This window comes from Taeniopygia guttata, chromosome 19 (genome assembly GCF_048771995.1).
Source record: "Taeniopygia guttata chromosome 19, bTaeGut7.mat, whole genome shotgun sequence".
Taxonomy (NCBI): domain Eukaryota; kingdom Metazoa; phylum Chordata; class Aves; order Passeriformes; family Estrildidae; genus Taeniopygia; species Taeniopygia guttata.
Window position 1 is genome coordinate 72,243 of NC_133044.1, and position 18,806 is coordinate 91,048.

General features: G+C 38.0%; 1 protein-coding gene across 4 annotated transcripts in view; it reads right to left on the reverse strand.

Annotated features, from left to right (window-relative positions):
- The window catches only part of PITPNM3 (PITPNM family member 3), a 52,726-nt gene that overhangs the window by 7,169 nt on the left and 26,751 nt on the right, over positions 1–18,806 (reverse strand). For 2 of the 4 annotated variants that reach the window (XM_030288210.4, XM_030288208.4), the window contains exons 5-18: positions 18,170–18,246; positions 17,785–17,856; positions 15,946–16,181; positions 13,323–13,512; positions 12,325–12,444; positions 10,979–11,160; positions 9,508–9,677; positions 7,837–8,007; positions 6,564–6,758; positions 5,640–5,788; positions 3,905–4,021; positions 3,139–3,255; positions 1,815–1,963; positions 676–825 (exon numbers count right to left, since the gene is read on the reverse strand). In XM_030288210.4, the coding sequence (XP_030144070.1) occupies positions 676–825; positions 1,815–1,963; positions 3,139–3,255; positions 3,905–4,021; positions 5,640–5,788; positions 6,564–6,758; positions 7,837–8,007; positions 9,508–9,677; positions 10,979–11,160; positions 12,325–12,444; positions 13,323–13,512; positions 15,946–16,181; positions 17,785–17,856; positions 18,170–18,246 (2,095 nt within the window). The remainder of the gene's footprint in view (positions 1–675; positions 826–1,814; positions 1,964–3,138; positions 3,256–3,904; positions 4,022–5,639; positions 5,789–6,563; positions 6,759–7,836; positions 8,008–9,507; positions 9,678–10,978; positions 11,161–12,324; positions 12,445–13,322; positions 13,513–15,945; positions 16,182–17,784; positions 17,857–18,169; positions 18,247–18,806) is intronic. The other 2 variants (XM_012568722.5, XM_012568721.5) reach the window with 1 other exon arrangement.

The following is an 18,806-nucleotide window of genomic DNA, read 5'->3' on the forward strand; positions in this document are numbered from 1 at the left end:
TAAGTAATAATGTCTACACTTCGGGGGAGAAGGAGAAAAGCATGAGACATTCTTATACAAAATATCATCTAAAATATGAGAGCCATTAAAAAATACACTTAGAATAAACCTTGAAACACATCAGGTACTGCTAATTTTGAAATCCTTAATGAGATTTCCTGCCATGTTAGCTATAAGGAATGGAAACCCTTGAAAACTGCCATTTCTACATTCTCATGCAAGTTCCAAAATGAGAACTGCCTTTTCCCATCCAGTGCAACATTAACAGACTTGCAAGAATGAATTAAAAGGCCTTTTAATTTTTGTTGCAAAAAACATTATTGCATTCCTGACACCTGATATTTTTTAAGTACAAATATGTCCTTATTTGAAATTAGTGAAACACAAAATACACATGGAATCATTATTAATTCACTGGACACACTTCAAGATCGTATTCCCAATAAGCAACTTTTTATCTCTAGGCAATTTAAACTACAAATTTCAATGTAATCCACAGCATTCTAATATTACTCTGAAATTAAGGCAGATGTGCTGTGCAAGAAAATATAGAAATGTATCTGCAGAGAATCTTGGCCCTTAGAAAACTGCTGTCTGTTTAGTATAACAACCCTTTTCCTTCCTACTGTGTTCAAGCAGAAAGCCAGAGATTTGAAGTGTTCAAACCTTATTTACCTGACAACATCAACAGCCCCCGCTCGGACTTTGGGGTCACTTCCCATAATTGAAACACTTGCTGCAAAGGAACCATCAATGCTGAACACAACACATTCCATTCCGCGGGGCAGTACAGTCAGGTAACTTGCTGCACTGCTCTGGTCCCCTCTGCAGAGTCAATGCAATAAATTAATTTAAAAAGCAAAATGTCAGAAAGTATTTTCTGCATGTTTCAGTTAAGATTTGAAATTAGATCTTTCTAGACCTACAGCTTTGATCTCACTGTCAAATATGGCTTCTGATTTCAGTCTTACGTGGGACAATCAAAACTTGTACTTTTAGGAAATAGTTTACCAAAGTGAAATTTGGAAGCTGATCTTAATAAGAAATCACATGCATACAAATAACCAAAAGAATTAGCAAAAAAACCTGCAAACCAGCTTGAAGTACTCTAACTACTACTCAAACTTTCTCCATAAGCTTAACAGTTGGTAATACAGACATTAGCCACCCTCTATTCTTGCAAATATTCCCCCTTGCAATGGGAATGACAGCTGGGAGAAGTAAAAAAACAAAAAAAACAAAGGCAACAAACAAACAACCAAAACCAACCAAACAACCAAAAACCAATGCAGTCATACATCACTCATGTCATGGAAGGACATGTGAAAACCATTTCCTCATGATGTGTTTTCCCCAGGACAACTGGATGTTAAAAAATGGATAAATTACAAGGAAATCCAAAACTCTTCTCATCCCACCACCTCATGTTCCCTAAAACCTGTAATCTAAAGACCACATTCATGTCTGGTGATGAAGATTTCTACAATATGTGCTCACAGCCTAAGGAACAAAGACAGGACAATTTATTTTGTTCCTCTTTGAAAATTACTTCTGCACTCTAAAGCTTCATTTTTTAATATATTTTTTTTAATTGATTGCCTTTTTTATTTAACTGAGGTAAAACATTTTCTCCTTCTCAAGTTGCACAACATAGGATTGTAAGCTGACTTTGGACTTTGTTAACTGGTGGATAACAACATGTTCTATTTCAGCTAAATTCTCCCAAGCAGGATTCAAATGTAGATTTTACTCAGTTTTGAAGTTCCTGATCGCCACAACCCATCACAGCTTTAGTTCCAGCTTGGAGTTATTACCTGACCACCATTTTGATGGGATACACACCAACTCTCAGTCTCTTCTGTTCAGGTATATTGTAGGATATTCGTCCACTGCTGTTGGATATCTCTGTGTCAAAATACACCCACCTACCCGAAGATGGCTCAGTCATTATGAAGATATCCACCTGCAAAACCAATGAAACAGTAATCTAGTGTGATAGTCAACAAAACACCCACTGTGTGCAAGGCCTGCCAGGTATTTCCAACCATGGCTGGTAGTAAAAGCTTACAAGGAAGTTTGAAGGAACTTCATGACTCAGTAAGAACTCCGAAGGGAATCCTCTAAATAAGCAAATGCTTTCTAACATACAAGAGATTATTGCCTTCATAATTTATTGTCTTCGTAATTTAAAGCCCTGATCTTAGCAGTGCACATGTCAAATATAGAGGTCAGAAATCTGGGAGGAGCCCTAAACTAGGAAAAAGATAATTTTATCTTGCATGGCTATATTACCTTTTCACACACTAAACCGACAAAAAAAAACCCTGCATATGGTTGTTGAGCCAAAATCTTTCTCAAATCATAGCCTCGCCTACAACCAAAACACTTCAAATTATCAAAAGATTTCATCAATATGGTTTACTTCAACTGAAATATTTAATCAAAATTAACATTAAGGATATTAAATACTGTTCTAGACCTGAAACAGGCTAAGTGAAGCCTCCACGCTTCAGTTTTGCCCTCAGCTCAGCACCATTGCTCTCTTATTAATTTGCACAGAAGCTCCTACAATTTCAGTGAATATGAAAAACATGTGTTCACTTGATGCTTGGCTTTATTAGCTGCATGCCTGGTTTCTGCAGGCAGCTTTAGGAATCACCGTTTTAATTGTGTCACGTTTCTACTAATTTCTAAAACTAATCTTTACTTGCCCATGGTAAGATACAGCAGCCACCTAGCTTCTAGAATGCCTATTCTTTTATTTAGTTGTTTTACCTGGATAGGATAATACATGGTTTTCTTTTAGTGCTTCGTCAACTACTATAAAATTATTTTTCCTTCTTCCTCAGAAAGTTAATTGTCTTCAGTAGGCGGTACAGCTGGATGGCAGGTTCAGAAATCACTGCACAGCACACTCACCACCAACCAAAGGAGGTAGCCACAATCAGGTAAGAGAGACGAGAGCTCAGAAAAAAGTCAGCTATCAGGAAAGCCCACTTTATAGCATATTTCTGCTTCAGTAGTAGGCAGCTAGTGACATTTCCCCTCACTGTAAGACTTTCTTTGACACTGTACATGTGTGCTACATTCAATAACTGTTTCAAGTAAAACTAAGAAAATGGATTACTCAGACTTCACCTTTTCACCTGTTAAAGCCACCATGTCCAGAGGTCCATACATAAAGCGCCCAACTAGTACCTGAGGACCATCTTCTGCTGCAATGACATCATTAGCTCGGTGATTAGCAGTCACATTCTGAAATAAGAGCAGAAGATGGGAAGGGTACTGTTCGCTTTTGTCACAAGGCTGCTGTCTCTATTTTGTTATGAACAGTGACAGAGAAACACAGTCCTGGACATTATGTCTGAGGTACATGAAGTACACTGCATTCCCATTTCAGCTTGAGCCTGATTTCCACTAATGGTGGATTCCTGAATAAACTAGAGAGAGTGCACAAGACGACCAAATAAGGGAGAACATTTGAGGGCAAGCCAATTCTTTTTCACTTCAAAGGGTGCCACACAGCCACATCATTATGTGCAGGGCACATCATTTTAACTGACATTACTAATTGATTTAGCACCTGAAGAAAGTAGGAAATATTTTTGCTTGGCTTATGGATTTCTCTAGCATAAAAGAAACCTCTTTGCATAATGGAAACTTAGGGCTTGTCTGTTATTTCAAGAAAGAAATATACTTTCTCCCAATATGAAGTGATAAACCAAGATGAAATTGCCCATATTCCCTAACCATTAATCTGTCTGCCTCTGGATTAAATTATCAGTTTTCAGCTCTTTAGTGATATTCAGTTACATAAACTCCTACTTGGGGAGATCAAACTCTATTTAAATTTCTGCCAAACCCATGTTCCATAGCAGCCATATATATTTGGAGTTAAACTTACCCTCAATTTGACATGCGTCCTTTTGCGTAGCCATTTTTCTCGTGGATTTGATGGACTTAGTGTTTCTGGATCCAGGTTGTCATTTTCCTTGAAATTTACATTTTCATACCTCATCACCTGAAATTATATTAATATTTTAATAAATAGTGTGAGGCCTGGGAAGTCCTGGTACTTGGCAAAGAAAGAGAAATTACACTGCTGCCCCAGTTGAGTGACACTGCAGAGCCAAAAGCACAATGGAAGTTGACAGGTAAAGCCATATGTTCACAAAAACTGCACAGACAAAGAAACTGCTTTCACTCTGTTGGCCAACACTTAGTTTCAAATACTTCTTGAACAGCTTTTTTGTTCACAGCCGAGCTTGCACATTCCTCCAGAGAAAAAAGTGAAAACATTAGGATGGTATCAAGTGATAAGTCACATTGTCTTGATTATGGTCTGCAAAGTCAGTAAAGGAGCATAAAACCACAGAAGCATTTTTTAATGTCCTTTATGTGGCAGACATTAGACTCCTGACTTCATCTGTATTGATTTGCTACGCATCTACTCAGAGAGAATGTTTCTTATCCCTTTTGAGTACTACTACTTCAGTGGGTGATAGGCAGGAACCAGCAGGGACCCACAAGGACCCACTGAAGTCCAAGCTGTGAACATGCAGGACCTCATTATGTCATACACTTTCTTACAACCTAAAAATCATACATTTACCAAGAAACTTTTCTGTCCAACTCAGATTTCAGGACACAACCCACAGAATTCAGAAACTGAGTGTGGGTTATGCCACATTTCAATTGAAGCCCTGTCTCACTGAAATCTGCAATCACAAATAGCTATTTTGAATGAGAAATACACTAGCAAATTTTTCAAGCTGAACAGCTGGTTTTCTGTGCTGAAGTTTTACAATCTTTGTGCCCTTCCTAGAAGAGTGGTCTAGAATCATTTTAAAAGATGTTTTATATGAAGTCACTTGAGTAAAATCATGCTGCAATCAGAGTTAGTAAAGCAGCTGGCTTGCAACAAATTACAGTAATGTTGAGAAGTAAGCATGTTTTTTAACAAATTGGCATAAATTCTATTCACTAGAGGTAATGTGCAGGCAATATATGCAGCCACAGGGCATTCAGGAGCCATTAGTCTTATTCTTAACCCCCAACAAGAGCAGAAGGTCCAGACTGTACTGGAACTAACCAGTCCTTTATGTAGAACTGTAAACACACATACTGCTTTAAAGACATGTTCTAAATGCTTGAAAGGCTTAATAAATACTAAAAGCTGTAATGCTCTTACAAGGCTAGGAAAGTGTCCTGTAAAGGAGAGACTCGACTTTCTTACAGAAGCAATACTTTCAAACTGCTTTACTATCAGATGTATACTAGTTATTTGATACTTAATAGGGAGATATATAATTTTATAAGGCTGGAGAGAGTGTATTCCTTCAAAAACAGGACAAAATTAATATATAATACAGGGTTAGACTGATCTGGGGCACGTGAGGGGTGAAACATGTATAAAGGCATAATATTACTGGTCACAAAGTCAGCAGTGCTAATGGTGGGTTCACTGTCCCCTTTATCTCTCCAATAAATCCAGATCTGTCACTCCTAAATGCACTTGTATGTGATGCATCCACACTTAGCCACCTAACTGACATAAAGATTTAAGACTGAACCTTGGAAAATGCAATTAACAATCACAAGGTTACCTTCTGCAGAGAGAAATAAAAAAGATCAGTTACCTGTCTTAAGATAAAGGCCACAACATCTGTTGATTCCCAGTAGCTGGCATGAAAGAGATGTGGCAGGGCCACCGTTGGAAAGGCTGTGAGCACATCTGGACAATACAAGGCATAATCTATTCGTTTTGTTCCCCACCACTTTGCAGTAACTACAAAAAATGAAACAAAATAGCATAACATTTCTGTATCAATAAATTTCTTGTTGTCTTTTAACTAGATAATGGAATTAGGCCTTCTGCTTTCTTAAGCTTGACATTTTAAGTCTATTAAAGGTATCTATCATCCAGAAAAGTACAGTTTTTACTGACTGCATCCTCACTTAACTGCCTGACACCTAAAGAGTTTTTATGGCTCCAAGTTTTGGGAAACAGAAATCACCTCAGCATGATCTCCACTGCTTTCTGGTCCATGGAAAATGTACAGTGAAAGATTATTACTTTTATGATCATGTTATAGGGTAAGAATTGCAAATGTCTCTCGAACAGTGAAGCAAATATTGAGAGAGACAGAGAGAGAGAGATACATACATATTTATATATATATACACACACATATGACTATAGTCCATAGCAGGACAATATAATGATTTATAGCACTTCTAATTTTGAGTAACAAATCTTATCTACCTATACTGCTTCATGCCTGGAATATGATCATAAAACCATGTTCCTATGAAACTCCTGTGGATATTTATGAGTAACACCGTAATATAAAACTGTGACTTCTTTTCTGTTACTTTATCTAATTACAAAAGAAAAGAAAGATAACTTGTGTTACGTAAAATTACAGAAACTTGGCCTATTCTCATTCTCCCCAAATTCTAAGCAGATTTCTTTTAATAACCAACTTTTTCATAGAAACAATGTGAAGGTAAAGGCTTCACATGGCACCAAGCAGTAGCACATGGCACCAAGCTTTACTCACTGCTGGTGAGGCATGCTGATGGCAAGCTTTCACTTGACCCGGAGTTTTCACTGTTTGTGCTGGCCAAGCTCAACTTTCTTGTTTTCCCTTGCAGTTGATCAGACATATTTGGAGATTCAGGACTCTCTTGAGAGAAAGGTATGTTCAAAGAGCTATTCTCAAGGAACAGACCACTGTGATTGTGGAGAGCATCACCTGCAGGTTACAAAAATGAAAATAATAATTAAAAAAAAAAAAGGATGCATACCATGGTTTTGAAACTAGTGTTTGTGTGTATATCTTATTTCTTTGTTTATTCATTTATTTTTACATGCAGGGCTAATGAGCATTTTCCTGAATAATATCACATTTAATGCCCATGGGTGAAACTTCCTCCTTCAGAGTGAAAATAGCGAGACACAGCATGAATGTATGGAGAAAGCACACACCCTACTGCCATGAACATGCAATGGCAGCTGGGTGCTTTTGGCCAGAATCTTCCAAACTGGGTAGTGATGCTGGGATGCTATTTTACTTCACACTCGACCCTACTCATTTTAAAGTCATTTTCTGAGAAGAACTACATAGCCCTGGGAGTCTGTGATACTTCTCTGGTCCTCTTTCTGACATGAACAAAATGTCCTTTTTTGCATAACGTAACAAGTCAAAGATGTTTCATGCCTAGATGATGTTACCTTATTTTCTATTAAATCAAAAAAGCACAATTCCTTCTACTAGCACCTTGCTCATCCACCCCTTCCACTTTCTTCCCCAGAAATCAATCTATTTCTGTTGTTTTTTTTTTTTTTTTTTCCTGGATTCAAATCTTTATTACCAACATAACTACTGCTTAGTAACCCACCTAAGAGAAGTGCAATCAAGACTGCTCAGTGGTCTGATTTGTCCTAGTAGATATCTACAACAAACCAACCACAAGTGACCAAAAGAAACAACATATGAAGATCTAGGCAAAGGTCAGCTAATTGTAAAAATAAATAGTTTAAAATTATAGTCAAAGACATGGAATTTTCCAAGTGACACTTCAACTAGAACAGTGGTATCAGCTTCAAGCTCCTCTTTAACACAACTAGTATCACAAACCTCATGCATAAGAATAGTTTTTTCTTAGATATCTTCTTTGGTTCCACACTTGCTAAGTATGTCTATGCTATTCGGTCCCAGATGAGGTTTTAGCATGCCGGCACATTGCTATTTCAAATTCTCTTGAGCTGTATAAGGAAAGAACACTTAAGAGAACAACAGGCAATGAGAGCTATGAAAGCAGGCACTATACCTAACTGGTGAGATCTTCCATCTCCTAGTGGGTATCTCTGGTACCGTGGGACACTGAATGGAGGAAGAAGATGGAATTTTTTCTCCAACAATGGTTCAAGTCTGCAGGCAGAGGGGTCAGCAGAGTGAAAGAAGCTGTAAACTTGGCTGCAGGCTGGTCGGACCTGGCACACTTGGATGAGAATGAGACAGAGAAAAAGAGGTCAATACTGCTGCTTTATAATTTTCAAGGAGTCTGTACAGAAACATAGTTAATATGGTCTTCTGCAAACTCCAGATTAGCTCACAGCTGGCCAAATTGAATTGTTTCCTATTTCATATGTAAAGAACACTTCACTGCACAGGAGTTTACAGAGACATCAAAATCTGATATGCAGGCACATAGAAAATGTGAAGAGCAGCAGAAGAGAAACAGAAGGAAGCAAGAAATGAAAAAGAATTTTTAAATCTTGTAAATACATTATTGAGCATTATAGCTGTGATGCTCAGCACTTCAAATATATACCAGCAAAATGGTCTGATGGGCTTGTGTCATCCCAAGGACTTAAACCTAGGGGACAGCAGAACCTTCCCTTATATTATAAAAACTGATTCTAACAAAACAAATAAATAAATACATCTGAATTTTACTTGTCACATTTTCAGGTAGCTTTTTACCTTTCATTTCAGTAGAGAGGGCACTTCAACTAATTTCCAGCTGTCTACATGATAGATTTAAATTTGTCTGTTTATCTCTTAACTGTGTCACAATTATCACTTTAAAATGGGATTCTTCTATCATATGCACCTCTAAAGACTAATTATGCTTCACGTAGGCACTGGTCACCTCAGAATGTGTTTGCAATGCCCATCAGTTGAGCTGCTTTCAAAGCATACTCCTTTGCAGAATACCCGAGGAAGGATGGAAATAAGAGCTAAATTGAAGAAAACAGTTTTAAATACTAGTAATTAACATGAAATTTTCCTTTCAAAGTGCCTGGAGGATAGCAGAGCAGAGACTGGGGAAAGGACTGGCCAGGAAAAAAACAACCTTGGAGTTCTCAACTGTTGTGTCTTCTCATTATTGCCACAGATTTTCTCCCTCACCTGATGAATGAATGCATCATTTCCTATAAAGATGTTGTGCTATCCAAAGCTCATACCATGTGAAGAGACAAAGCATGTGCTGAATAATGCAAAGTAATCTTTTAACTGAAAAACTTAAAAAATCCAGATGCTTTAGAAATAAAATTTTAAAAATCCTCTGTGTCTGACCACTAGGCTCTGTTACTAGAAAGGAAGAATGGCTCACAAGCAACACACCCGAAGGCCAAACCTGCCCATGAAGCCAGACATGAACAAGAGGTAATGCTGAACCAAGCACAGATGTTATTTTTGGTATTGTTTTCAAGGACTGATCCCTGGTGAAGTGTGAGCTTCATCACGTATGACATGGACCATATAATTAACAGCAGAACTTAAGACACACTTTTGTAAGTGAGCAGTGACATCCCTGGAGCAATCCTCATCACCTCAGTCCCTACCTACATTAACATTCCCATCTCCTAATGGAGGAAACTTACCTCACTCCCTGACTTTAACTAGGCTCCTTTATTTACCTCCTTTTTGTGTGAGCCTCTTTGTTTACAAAGGTCTTTATGCATCCTGTATTTTAACCTCAAGAAGATCTTACCATCCAAACCAGGCAGAACAGTGCTCCTCATGGCCAGCACCAAACCAAGCGGTGATCCAAAAAGGAAGAAATCAGACACCTCAAATTCAAATCGGCCCAGATTTACTTCTGAGAGACTGGAATCTACAGGAGGAAGGTCTGCACCATCTTTCAACACACTTGAGTGGATGCTGAACAAAGAAAATATTGAATAAAAAATAAAGAGGGCATTCAGAAAAAAAGAACATTCCCAAAACAGGATGCTTAGAAAGCTCTAGCAATGGCATATAGATCCAAGCAACACACCTTAGAATTAAAGTAAAGTGATATTACTGTATAGCAGCCATGATTCTCAGTGTGGCTATTCAGTAATTTACTGCCTTCAACATACAAGAGTTTCCTGCAATTATTCTACACAATACTTGGTAAAGTTTTGCAAGGACCATGAACATTCCAGTTTACTGTTTTAAATATAACATAGTATTTCTCCAATAAAAGAAACTAAAAGTGAATGACCAAACAAATCTTCATGTTTTCAGTTGCAGACAAGAGAAAAACATTCTTCTCAGAGGAAAAACAATCTACAACACATTGATATCCAGAAAATGCAATGGTTTCAAAATGAATGCAGAATAGTCAACAAATGCAAAGCAAAGGACATTCAGTCAAAGGAATACTATAGAATTACCTTAATCTGCTACTAAGAAAAATGCCATACTTGAAGTAAAGCACAGTAATAAGTCTGCACTATACTCAACTGAAACTGAGTAGAACTGAAACTTCAACACACAGTAAGTCTTCCTTCTCTGCATCACTCACAATGAAATAAAGGAAATAGGAAGACAGATAGAGGAAACAAAAGCCTGAATAGTTCAGGTAAGTAAGAAACCAAATAGCTCAGAGCCAGAAGCAACAATGAGACAAAGGGAATGCTTGTGTTCCCATCCCATATACTTCAAAGGCTTTTTAGGATAAAGGAAAACTAAGTTAACTTCTCCCCCCAGTCCCCTCCTCATTTAAGCCAAATGTTTATGCAGGGCTTTTTTTTTGTTGTTGTTTCAAAGCTGATCTGAATAGCTTATAGACCAATGGAAGCAACTAAAGCAGTTATCTCACAAGAGAATAATAGAAGTCCTGAAAGTGAAGCCCGAAGGATCGTTAGAAATAAATAGGCAAAAGAAATTTACAATTATAAGGTATTCATCCATCTTGTTTTGAGTGGGCTGTACTGAAGAAATAGAACGGTATGGATTAATTTTTGCATGTTAAAAACCCTCACAACTGAATAAAGATTAAATAAAAAACTCCAGATATGAGTATGTTCATACCAGACCCACTAAATCTAGAGCTTTCTTTGAGGGAGAGGCAAGAGCTTTAAGCAAACCTCCAGAAACATACCACATTCAATAACAATGCCTCTGTGCTCTGGTGCTAACAGGTTCCTTTCAATGGCAAGCCCATTTCTTTTACTCATTCACTGGCCACTGGTTACCTGGACAGGAGGGCATGATGCTGGGTTATGGTATCGCAGTCGTAAGTGGATGAGTCACTCTGTTTCCGAGGCAGTGATGGCCTTTGCTTCTCCTCCTCCATGATTCCCAAGATGTCAATATTGCTTTTGCTCAGGTGTCTGCTGTCACCCAGACCGGAGTCCTCTGCTAAGAGTGGATTATCCTTCAAAAAATGAACAGAGCAAAGGGAAGATTTAGACAGATAACAAAATATAAAAGAGCTTATATGAAATGCCTGCATTTATACAGGCATTTCTGTATATACAAAAATATATACAAAAATTTCTCTTTGCAGTAGAAAGACAGAGATGAAGACTAAATTTCCCTTTAAGATAATAGCATAAAAGCTGGAAGAAGAATCAGGAATTTGAGGGTAGAGCAGTCACAAGGGATGGAAAGAAATAGTAACACAAAAGCTTTAGCCCTCATGACTTCATTATTCTTAGAGAATGATAAATATCATAAGGTAATCAGAAGGGGTCTTGCCCGAGTGCACAAAATGCACATTACAACCTTAATGAGCTTGCTCATCATGTTCCATGGATATGGGATCTGATTTTTTGAAAATGTTAGCTTCCGCAGGATGTAAGAGGAGACCAGTGGTACCATATCCTTAAGATTATTTATTTATTGTTAATTATTAAATTCTTTTTCATTTCCTCCAGCACTTCTGCAGTTTGCACCAGCATCCTCCCTGATGCTGAAGATGCTGCTTTTTGAAATAAATGCCATTGGACTAAACCTCTCACCTCATTCGTGCAGGAGATCTCTGTGCATGAGGAATGCAAGATCTGATTTTTTATAATGAGAGTACATAAAGCCTGGGGAATGAGAGGCTGGAGAGCAGCCTCACAGAAAGGCACCCTGGAAGTTGTAGTCAATACCAAGTTGAATATGAATCAACAGTGTGCCCTGTTGAAAGGGAAAGGGAAAGGGAAAGGGAAAAGGGAAAGGGAAAAGGGAAAAGGGAAAGGGAAGAGGAAAGGGAAGGGAAAGGGAAAGGGAAAGGGAAAGGGAAAGGGAAAGGGAAAGGGAAAGGGAAAGGGAAAGGGAAAGGGAAAGGGAAAGGGAAAGGGAAAGGGAAAGGGAAAGGGAAAGACAGGACCCTACTTTAAAGGCTAACAGGTAAAGCCTTCACTACTGATTTCTGTATATCATAAAACTAAAGCTGACAATTTTTAACAGCAAATTTTTGATACACAGGCAGAATCCCATTCTATCATGGCAATTTACCAAATCCTTAAATTTCCTCTCGTTTATATGAAGATGATTTCCTCCATGGAATGCATCTATAGGGTTTCAGCTGTGTGAATTTTTTTCTCTTCACCTGGATGCTGCTGATGCTTCCTCTCCTGCTACTGTTCCGACTCTCGTAAGCTGTATTAGAATTATAGCAGATGGCATCAAAGCCCAAAATTCCTCCAATGCAGTCACCTATAAGACACACCTGAAAAAAAGATTTTTTTTGGAGATATAGCAAGTGTTTTCAAAAGAGGCAAAAAGCATTACAGTACTACACAGGAGTTTCTGTCTTACTTCATCCCCTTGTTACAGGTTTTTACACTTCGGTTTATATTGCAGCTACTTTTTTCTACTTTCTTTTATCACCAGAAATATGCCCTATGCAAAGAATATCTGTCCCAGGGACTATTTTGATGAGTGGGAGTACTGCCAAATGGATTAGAACAGTAACTGTAGATTAGAACAGGAACAGTAACTGACAGTTACTGTCAGTTGAAAGAAACCTGTAGGCAACTTCACTGGTGTCCAGGTCACACCAGAAAAATCAGATTATTTCCCCAGAATTGGACTTGAAATCTGTAACACTGCTAGCAACTGAGTATTTGTCTTCTATCTTTCTTCTATTGCTTTATTACTACAGTGATGGAGGCACAGAAGAAATAATAGTTCAGTATTTGATTTCTTAGGATCTCAAAGGTGTCCCAATTTTTCCACCAGCTATGTCTGAAGAACTCATTGACACAGACGATCATTTGCCTCAGGCTGGCATGCTTGTTCACTACGTACCTTGCTTACCGTACCATAGCAAAGGAAGAGGTTAGGAGCCAAAATGCTTGTGGGAGAATGTGTATAATCTTCCACCAGCCGAGTAAATCCACGTGAGATAGTGCACAGGATTCTAAAAGTGCCTGTCTTGTGCTGGACATGGATAAGGCATTTTGTGTAGGTGATCCCATGCCAACAATCATTCATCATATTTCTAGTGTCCCACACTCATAACTCAAACACTTCCCAACATAATGGCTTAAAACCAAACAGCCTTGCTCTGAAGAAATTTTACTTTGGTGTAGAAAATAGTCCTACCTGTCCATTAAAACCAGCCCCATCAGTAGATTTGAGAAACTCATTATAAACTTGATTGGCTCTACTGATCACCATAGCAACTGCATCCTGGTACTGAGGAGATGAAACAGCCAGCAAAGGCAAGGCAGCCAGTGGGATGTGGTCTTCACTGCTGCTGAGACAGCTCTCATCATAGCTGTAAGGATTTAGGCTAGAAAAGGACATGTTATCAGGAAAACTGTAAGAGGCAGCGCACAGCATTAGAGAATGAGCAATTACTAACAGAAGTGGGTTGGGCTACTGCAGTTCACAATGAGCAAACACATGAAGGATCATTTTCTCAGAGAATTCAACTCCTTAAAAAGCCAAAGCATTACTGCTTTAGGTGAATAGAATCAAACTAGAAGGCATTTCTGTAGTTAAACACACTTGCTGCAATTGTTCTGCATACAACTAGACATAATTTTGAATGGCAAGACATGATTACATTTCAGCTTTTGTTTCCCCCCCATATAATAACTCACTACACCAGAGAGCAGAATCCAACCATCACAATGGAATAGTCTGCTAGAACACAAGTGTGATGGGTGTATTGTTCAAAAAGATATTAAGACATTTTTCCTAGTGTCCAATCTTCTCAAAAAGATGAAACAAAGCTGCACACATTCTGAAGTCACAGTAAATGTTTACATAGTAACATCTGGCAAAAAGGAGATTACTTAATTGAAAATGCAACCTTAAATTTGACAGAATGACAGCTTTACTTTAGTGGATGTGCACCCTGAAAGTTTCTCAGTAAGTTTGTCAATCATGTCTTGACTGATTTTTACTGATCAGCAGAGAAACAACTCACAGAGAGCTAAAGATGGAAGGCACATCAGTGTGTGCCAGATTCTCTTAGATTAAGTTGGCTGTCCTTTATGGATTAAAGAAAAGTCAGAAGTATTTTAGATAATGCAGCACATCTAAAGTCCATCCAAAAGCCACAGACAAAGAACTTGAGCAGTATTTTGTATTCCTTTTTATTGGGAACTTGGTGGACTATCACAGTATTTAAAAGCAAGCTGCCTGAAATGGAATTAGTCTATATCTTTGCTAAAACTCATCTCCTTGAGACTATTACCAGGGTAATAGAGTAAGAATAGAAAATTTTCTGGTCTGTGTTCATCTTCTGAGCCTTACTGGACATTTTCACATTTGCCTCTGGCTGAAGAACTCCAGTGATTTGGTATTTTTCATCCAAAGTAGTAAAACAGTTTCTAGGTCCTGGAGCTCATCTGGTCTGCCAAGATGTGTCAATTTACCAATTAACACAGGTTCATTTTGCCAGCTGATTAGATCATCCAAATGTACAGCAGATACACCCTTATGAACACTAACTCAAAAATTAAAACTGAACCTTCAAAACCTACATAAAAAGCCTGATTTACTAATAAATTGGTAGATTACACCTCGTGTCAAGCAGCACCACACAAGAACGTATCACTGCAATACTAATCTTATATCAGTGCTCAGAATTATTCTATAGAACATTCAAACATCCCATTTGGCATTTTTCCATCTGGGTGAATACTGCATGCTGCAAGAAGAGGAAATAAAGAAACAGAGAAAGAAAGTTGAAGTTGTGCTCACTTGGGCCGCCAGCACACATTCTTTCTCTATTCTACCAGCTCTTCTTCCAGATAGCCGAGACTTGTAGGCACTGAGTTCTTTGAGTGCATATAACTCAAGGGGTAAAGAGGAAAAAAACCCAGTTGACCAATAGCCCAAATGGGCAAAGATGACTGTCCTCTTGCTTTACAGAGCAGCACCGTGGATATATACACACTTCTTTCCTGGTTTGTTTCCACGTTGCAAATGAGGTTGTTTCTGTGATGCAAAGAGTAAGGCACAACTTCCACCAGTTTGGTTTGCACCCTGCCACCTCCTCTTCTGATGTGCCTGTCACAGGTTTAAGTCCAGCTAGTATTTCAGAACTTTAATGTACTTCCCATCTCTCCTCTCTAATTGTCATCTGGACAGCAGGCATCACCATTGCTTCATCTTACTGCTCAGAACATGATTGTAGATTTCCTCAACTCTTCTGCAAGGTTTTCTGCTCTACATGAGCTTCAAATGTAACCCTGGGCACTATACTGAAATAAAAAATACTCTAAAAGCAACTATCACTTAGGGAAGCCCCGGACAAAACCAAGAGAAGTGTCTCTTTGCTTAGAAAAACAGAAATCAAGAAAATCTGATTCTTTCCTCCCCTCACCAGAGTTCAGCAGTTAATCCTGACTTGCACTTATAGAGAAATTGATGCAGGACTATATGTTTCTTTCATCTTTCTCTATTGTGCCATTTAAAATATTTATATCATGGAAAGTAATGTTACTTGAAAATCTTCTCTCATTCAATGAGTGAATTTCAAGACTGAAAAAACAGCTGAGGAAGAGCCACTTCTGAAGTGGATACGTCCAATAAAAATGTATTTTTAAACAAATTAATCCACTTAGAAAAGGATGAAAGATCATTGCAAGTCTTCCAGTCAGCAGAAGATTAAGAAAGAATCACAAAATTTCAATATGAAATACATAGGTCACAGAAAACCATTCAGAACCACAATGCATTACCAAACACCTGTAAATGCAAATCAACTTACCTGGAAACAAGAGAGAAAGCTGCTGAACAAATTGCTGGGCAGGGAACAAGTCTCATTAAAATGTGGCCCAAAGAGGCGGGGAAATGGGCTCGGGTCACTTTCTCAAACACAGAACTGAAGGTGTTGATATCTGCCAGCTTGCTGCTGTGGTCTCCACTTCCAGTGTCTAATATGTTCCCTCCATGTAGGATCAAAATTAGCACATGAGTTTTGCAGTTCTGGTGTTGAACTCCTTCCTGTGAGAAAAACACAAAATAGGAAAGGAGGAGGCATTTTTACGGACTTTGTTAGTTTACTTGGTGTCAACATTAGCAGTGATCTTCTTTTTTCTGCCACCCCCACCCTAATAATTTTTTGATATTTGCTTTCACTGGAGTGGGTGGGTGTGTGTGTGTGCACATGTGCATCCTGTGTTCTGTTTAATTCAAGTATGTCTGAATCATATAGAGCCCACTATACTCTGACAGAAACCCTGTGCAGCACAGATATAGGTTTCATATCAATGGAGATTAAGACAGCTTTGTGTACATCAGAAGTTACTTTAAATACTCTGAGACTGGAGAAAAATTCCAAACTCCACAGGCAGCATAAGCAATTCTCTGTCTAGGTATCCTAGTGATTGTTTAATTTACTGGCAAGGTTCTCATTCAAATCATCACAAGTCCAAAAAAGACAAAATCCTCTGCCAATGAAAACATTCAGTAAAAACAGATGATACAGTTATCTCAGACTTTTGAGACTGGTAGCTTCTTATAAAAATGAAAGACACTTACTGAAAAAGTTTAAAAAATGCATCATTGCTGATATCCATAAAACTTACAAATTTATGAACATGTGAATAGGTGCATACACAAACAATAACCAGCATGTTTTGTAGAATAACCAAGATGTTTCCTACCTGAAACCAGAAAAGCATTTTGAATTTCACCTTTTTTTTTTTTTCCTCTTTACCCCTTGACACTCATGTGCACTCCAAGAACTCAGTAATAGATTAAAAGATTAGATTTTTTTGTTCTTAAACCTCGACTGCTATTTTTCTTCTTCACTTTGGATGACAGGATTCCTTAAGATTTCTAGTTCCTGACCAAATATGAACACACTGCAAAAACAACAGTAATGTTTTTTGTCTTAGGATCATTAAATGCTAGATTGGGTGATTTACTCAGAATCAGACAATGTTCTGAACAGTTTATTCTTAAGTTCTGGAATGAAGGGAAATGGGTAACTTTAGCGCTTGTATTATGGTGACAGAGAAATTATTGAAAATGAAAGAATTATAGGTTATTCCTGTTCAGCCTTGTTCCTATCTCTGCTCAGCCCGTGAATTTTACTGTCCAGTAGAAGTATTCATTCTGAAGGCATTTTGCTGACCTGACTTGTATCTACTTAAGTACAGGAGAATCATGCGAGCATTTTTCAGGTTCCACTTTTCCATGCACTGATTTACAATTTCCTTCACCATAAGGTTTTATTCCAGTTTTCAAAAGAGAAATTTAATTCCCTTTAAAAGCTAAATGTGGTTCCTTCCACAGACAATGTCTGCTTGTAAATAAGCAGCACTGCTGAGGAGTTGGTGGAACTCAAAGCTTCAAAAAGAATAAAATCATGTGGTCAATATTGCTGAATTTGCTGGTATAAGAAGTCTCTCAGCTGAATTTAACTGGTATCTTTCACAGGAAGACTCAAAGGGAATAAAATTAATTTGTCTCTCAGCAGTAGCTCAGCCATGACTTATACAAGGTGCTCAAGGACTAATTGACTGGAGTCAATCAATGACTGTCATCATTTTAAGGAGGCTGTAGGACTGAATTCTTAAAAAATGGTAGACATATCCATTACCTGTCCTATGTGTGGACAGAGGACCTTAATCAGTTTTCTGGAAGGACCACATGTTGAGATTCTTTCCTGCTTCTAAAAAAAGGCAATTCTGTTATTATCAAATTCATGACTGCTGCTGAATCTGCTTCACAAAACCTGCATTTCCAGTCAAGCACTAAGCAGACATAACAATTTCTCTTCAGAAAACTGAGTCCTATTTCCTCCCGAGTAAGCAATGTCTAAAAATCTTGTGATGATTTTCAGTGATTGCACGTGCACCTACTAAACAAGGGAAAAACACACTAAGACGTCAGATGAGTTTACAGTTACATAACACAATATGAGAGTATTTCCACATGTTTATTCCTTGAAAATCAGCACAACTTGTTTTATGAAACAATCTCACCTCATTGTCCTCATGTATTTCAATACTGCCTTGTGCAGGGAACCTTTGTTTTCTTACAGAGGTTCTATATAATTCACCTAAAAGGAAAAGAGACATATTAGTCATATAAATACTTGTCTGTTACATCTTTTACAGACATCTGTGGAAGTAAGTCACATTCCTGATTTCAAGACAGAAAGTTCTCTTCACAGGAAATCCTGCAGACAAACAGAACAATACACATTCACCAGTAATTCAGAGAGACACTAAGCAAGTTCTGCATCTCTAGCTTAGCCTGAAGTAACTTGTTGCCCTGTCTCTTCATGTAGAGTACATGACATCTCAAGATCACAAGAAGAAAGCCAGGTGAAAGGAAAAACACTGAGTGATTCAACACCCCAAAGCAGGCATGAAAGGCATGGGTTTGATACATGACCCAAAAAATAAGCTTGTACCCTGAATCTAGGAGAAGACAATTTGTATGACCATTCCTAAACTTCTGAGATCATGAGGTAAAGTTCAAACCCATACTAAGAATCAAGACAGGTCCTCTTTTTTTTTTTATTACACAAACCATTTCAAATATCCCTAATATTTTGCCATGCTAATTAGGGAGAGATTTAGAGGAGAAAAAAAAAAAAAAAAAGCCAAGAGAACT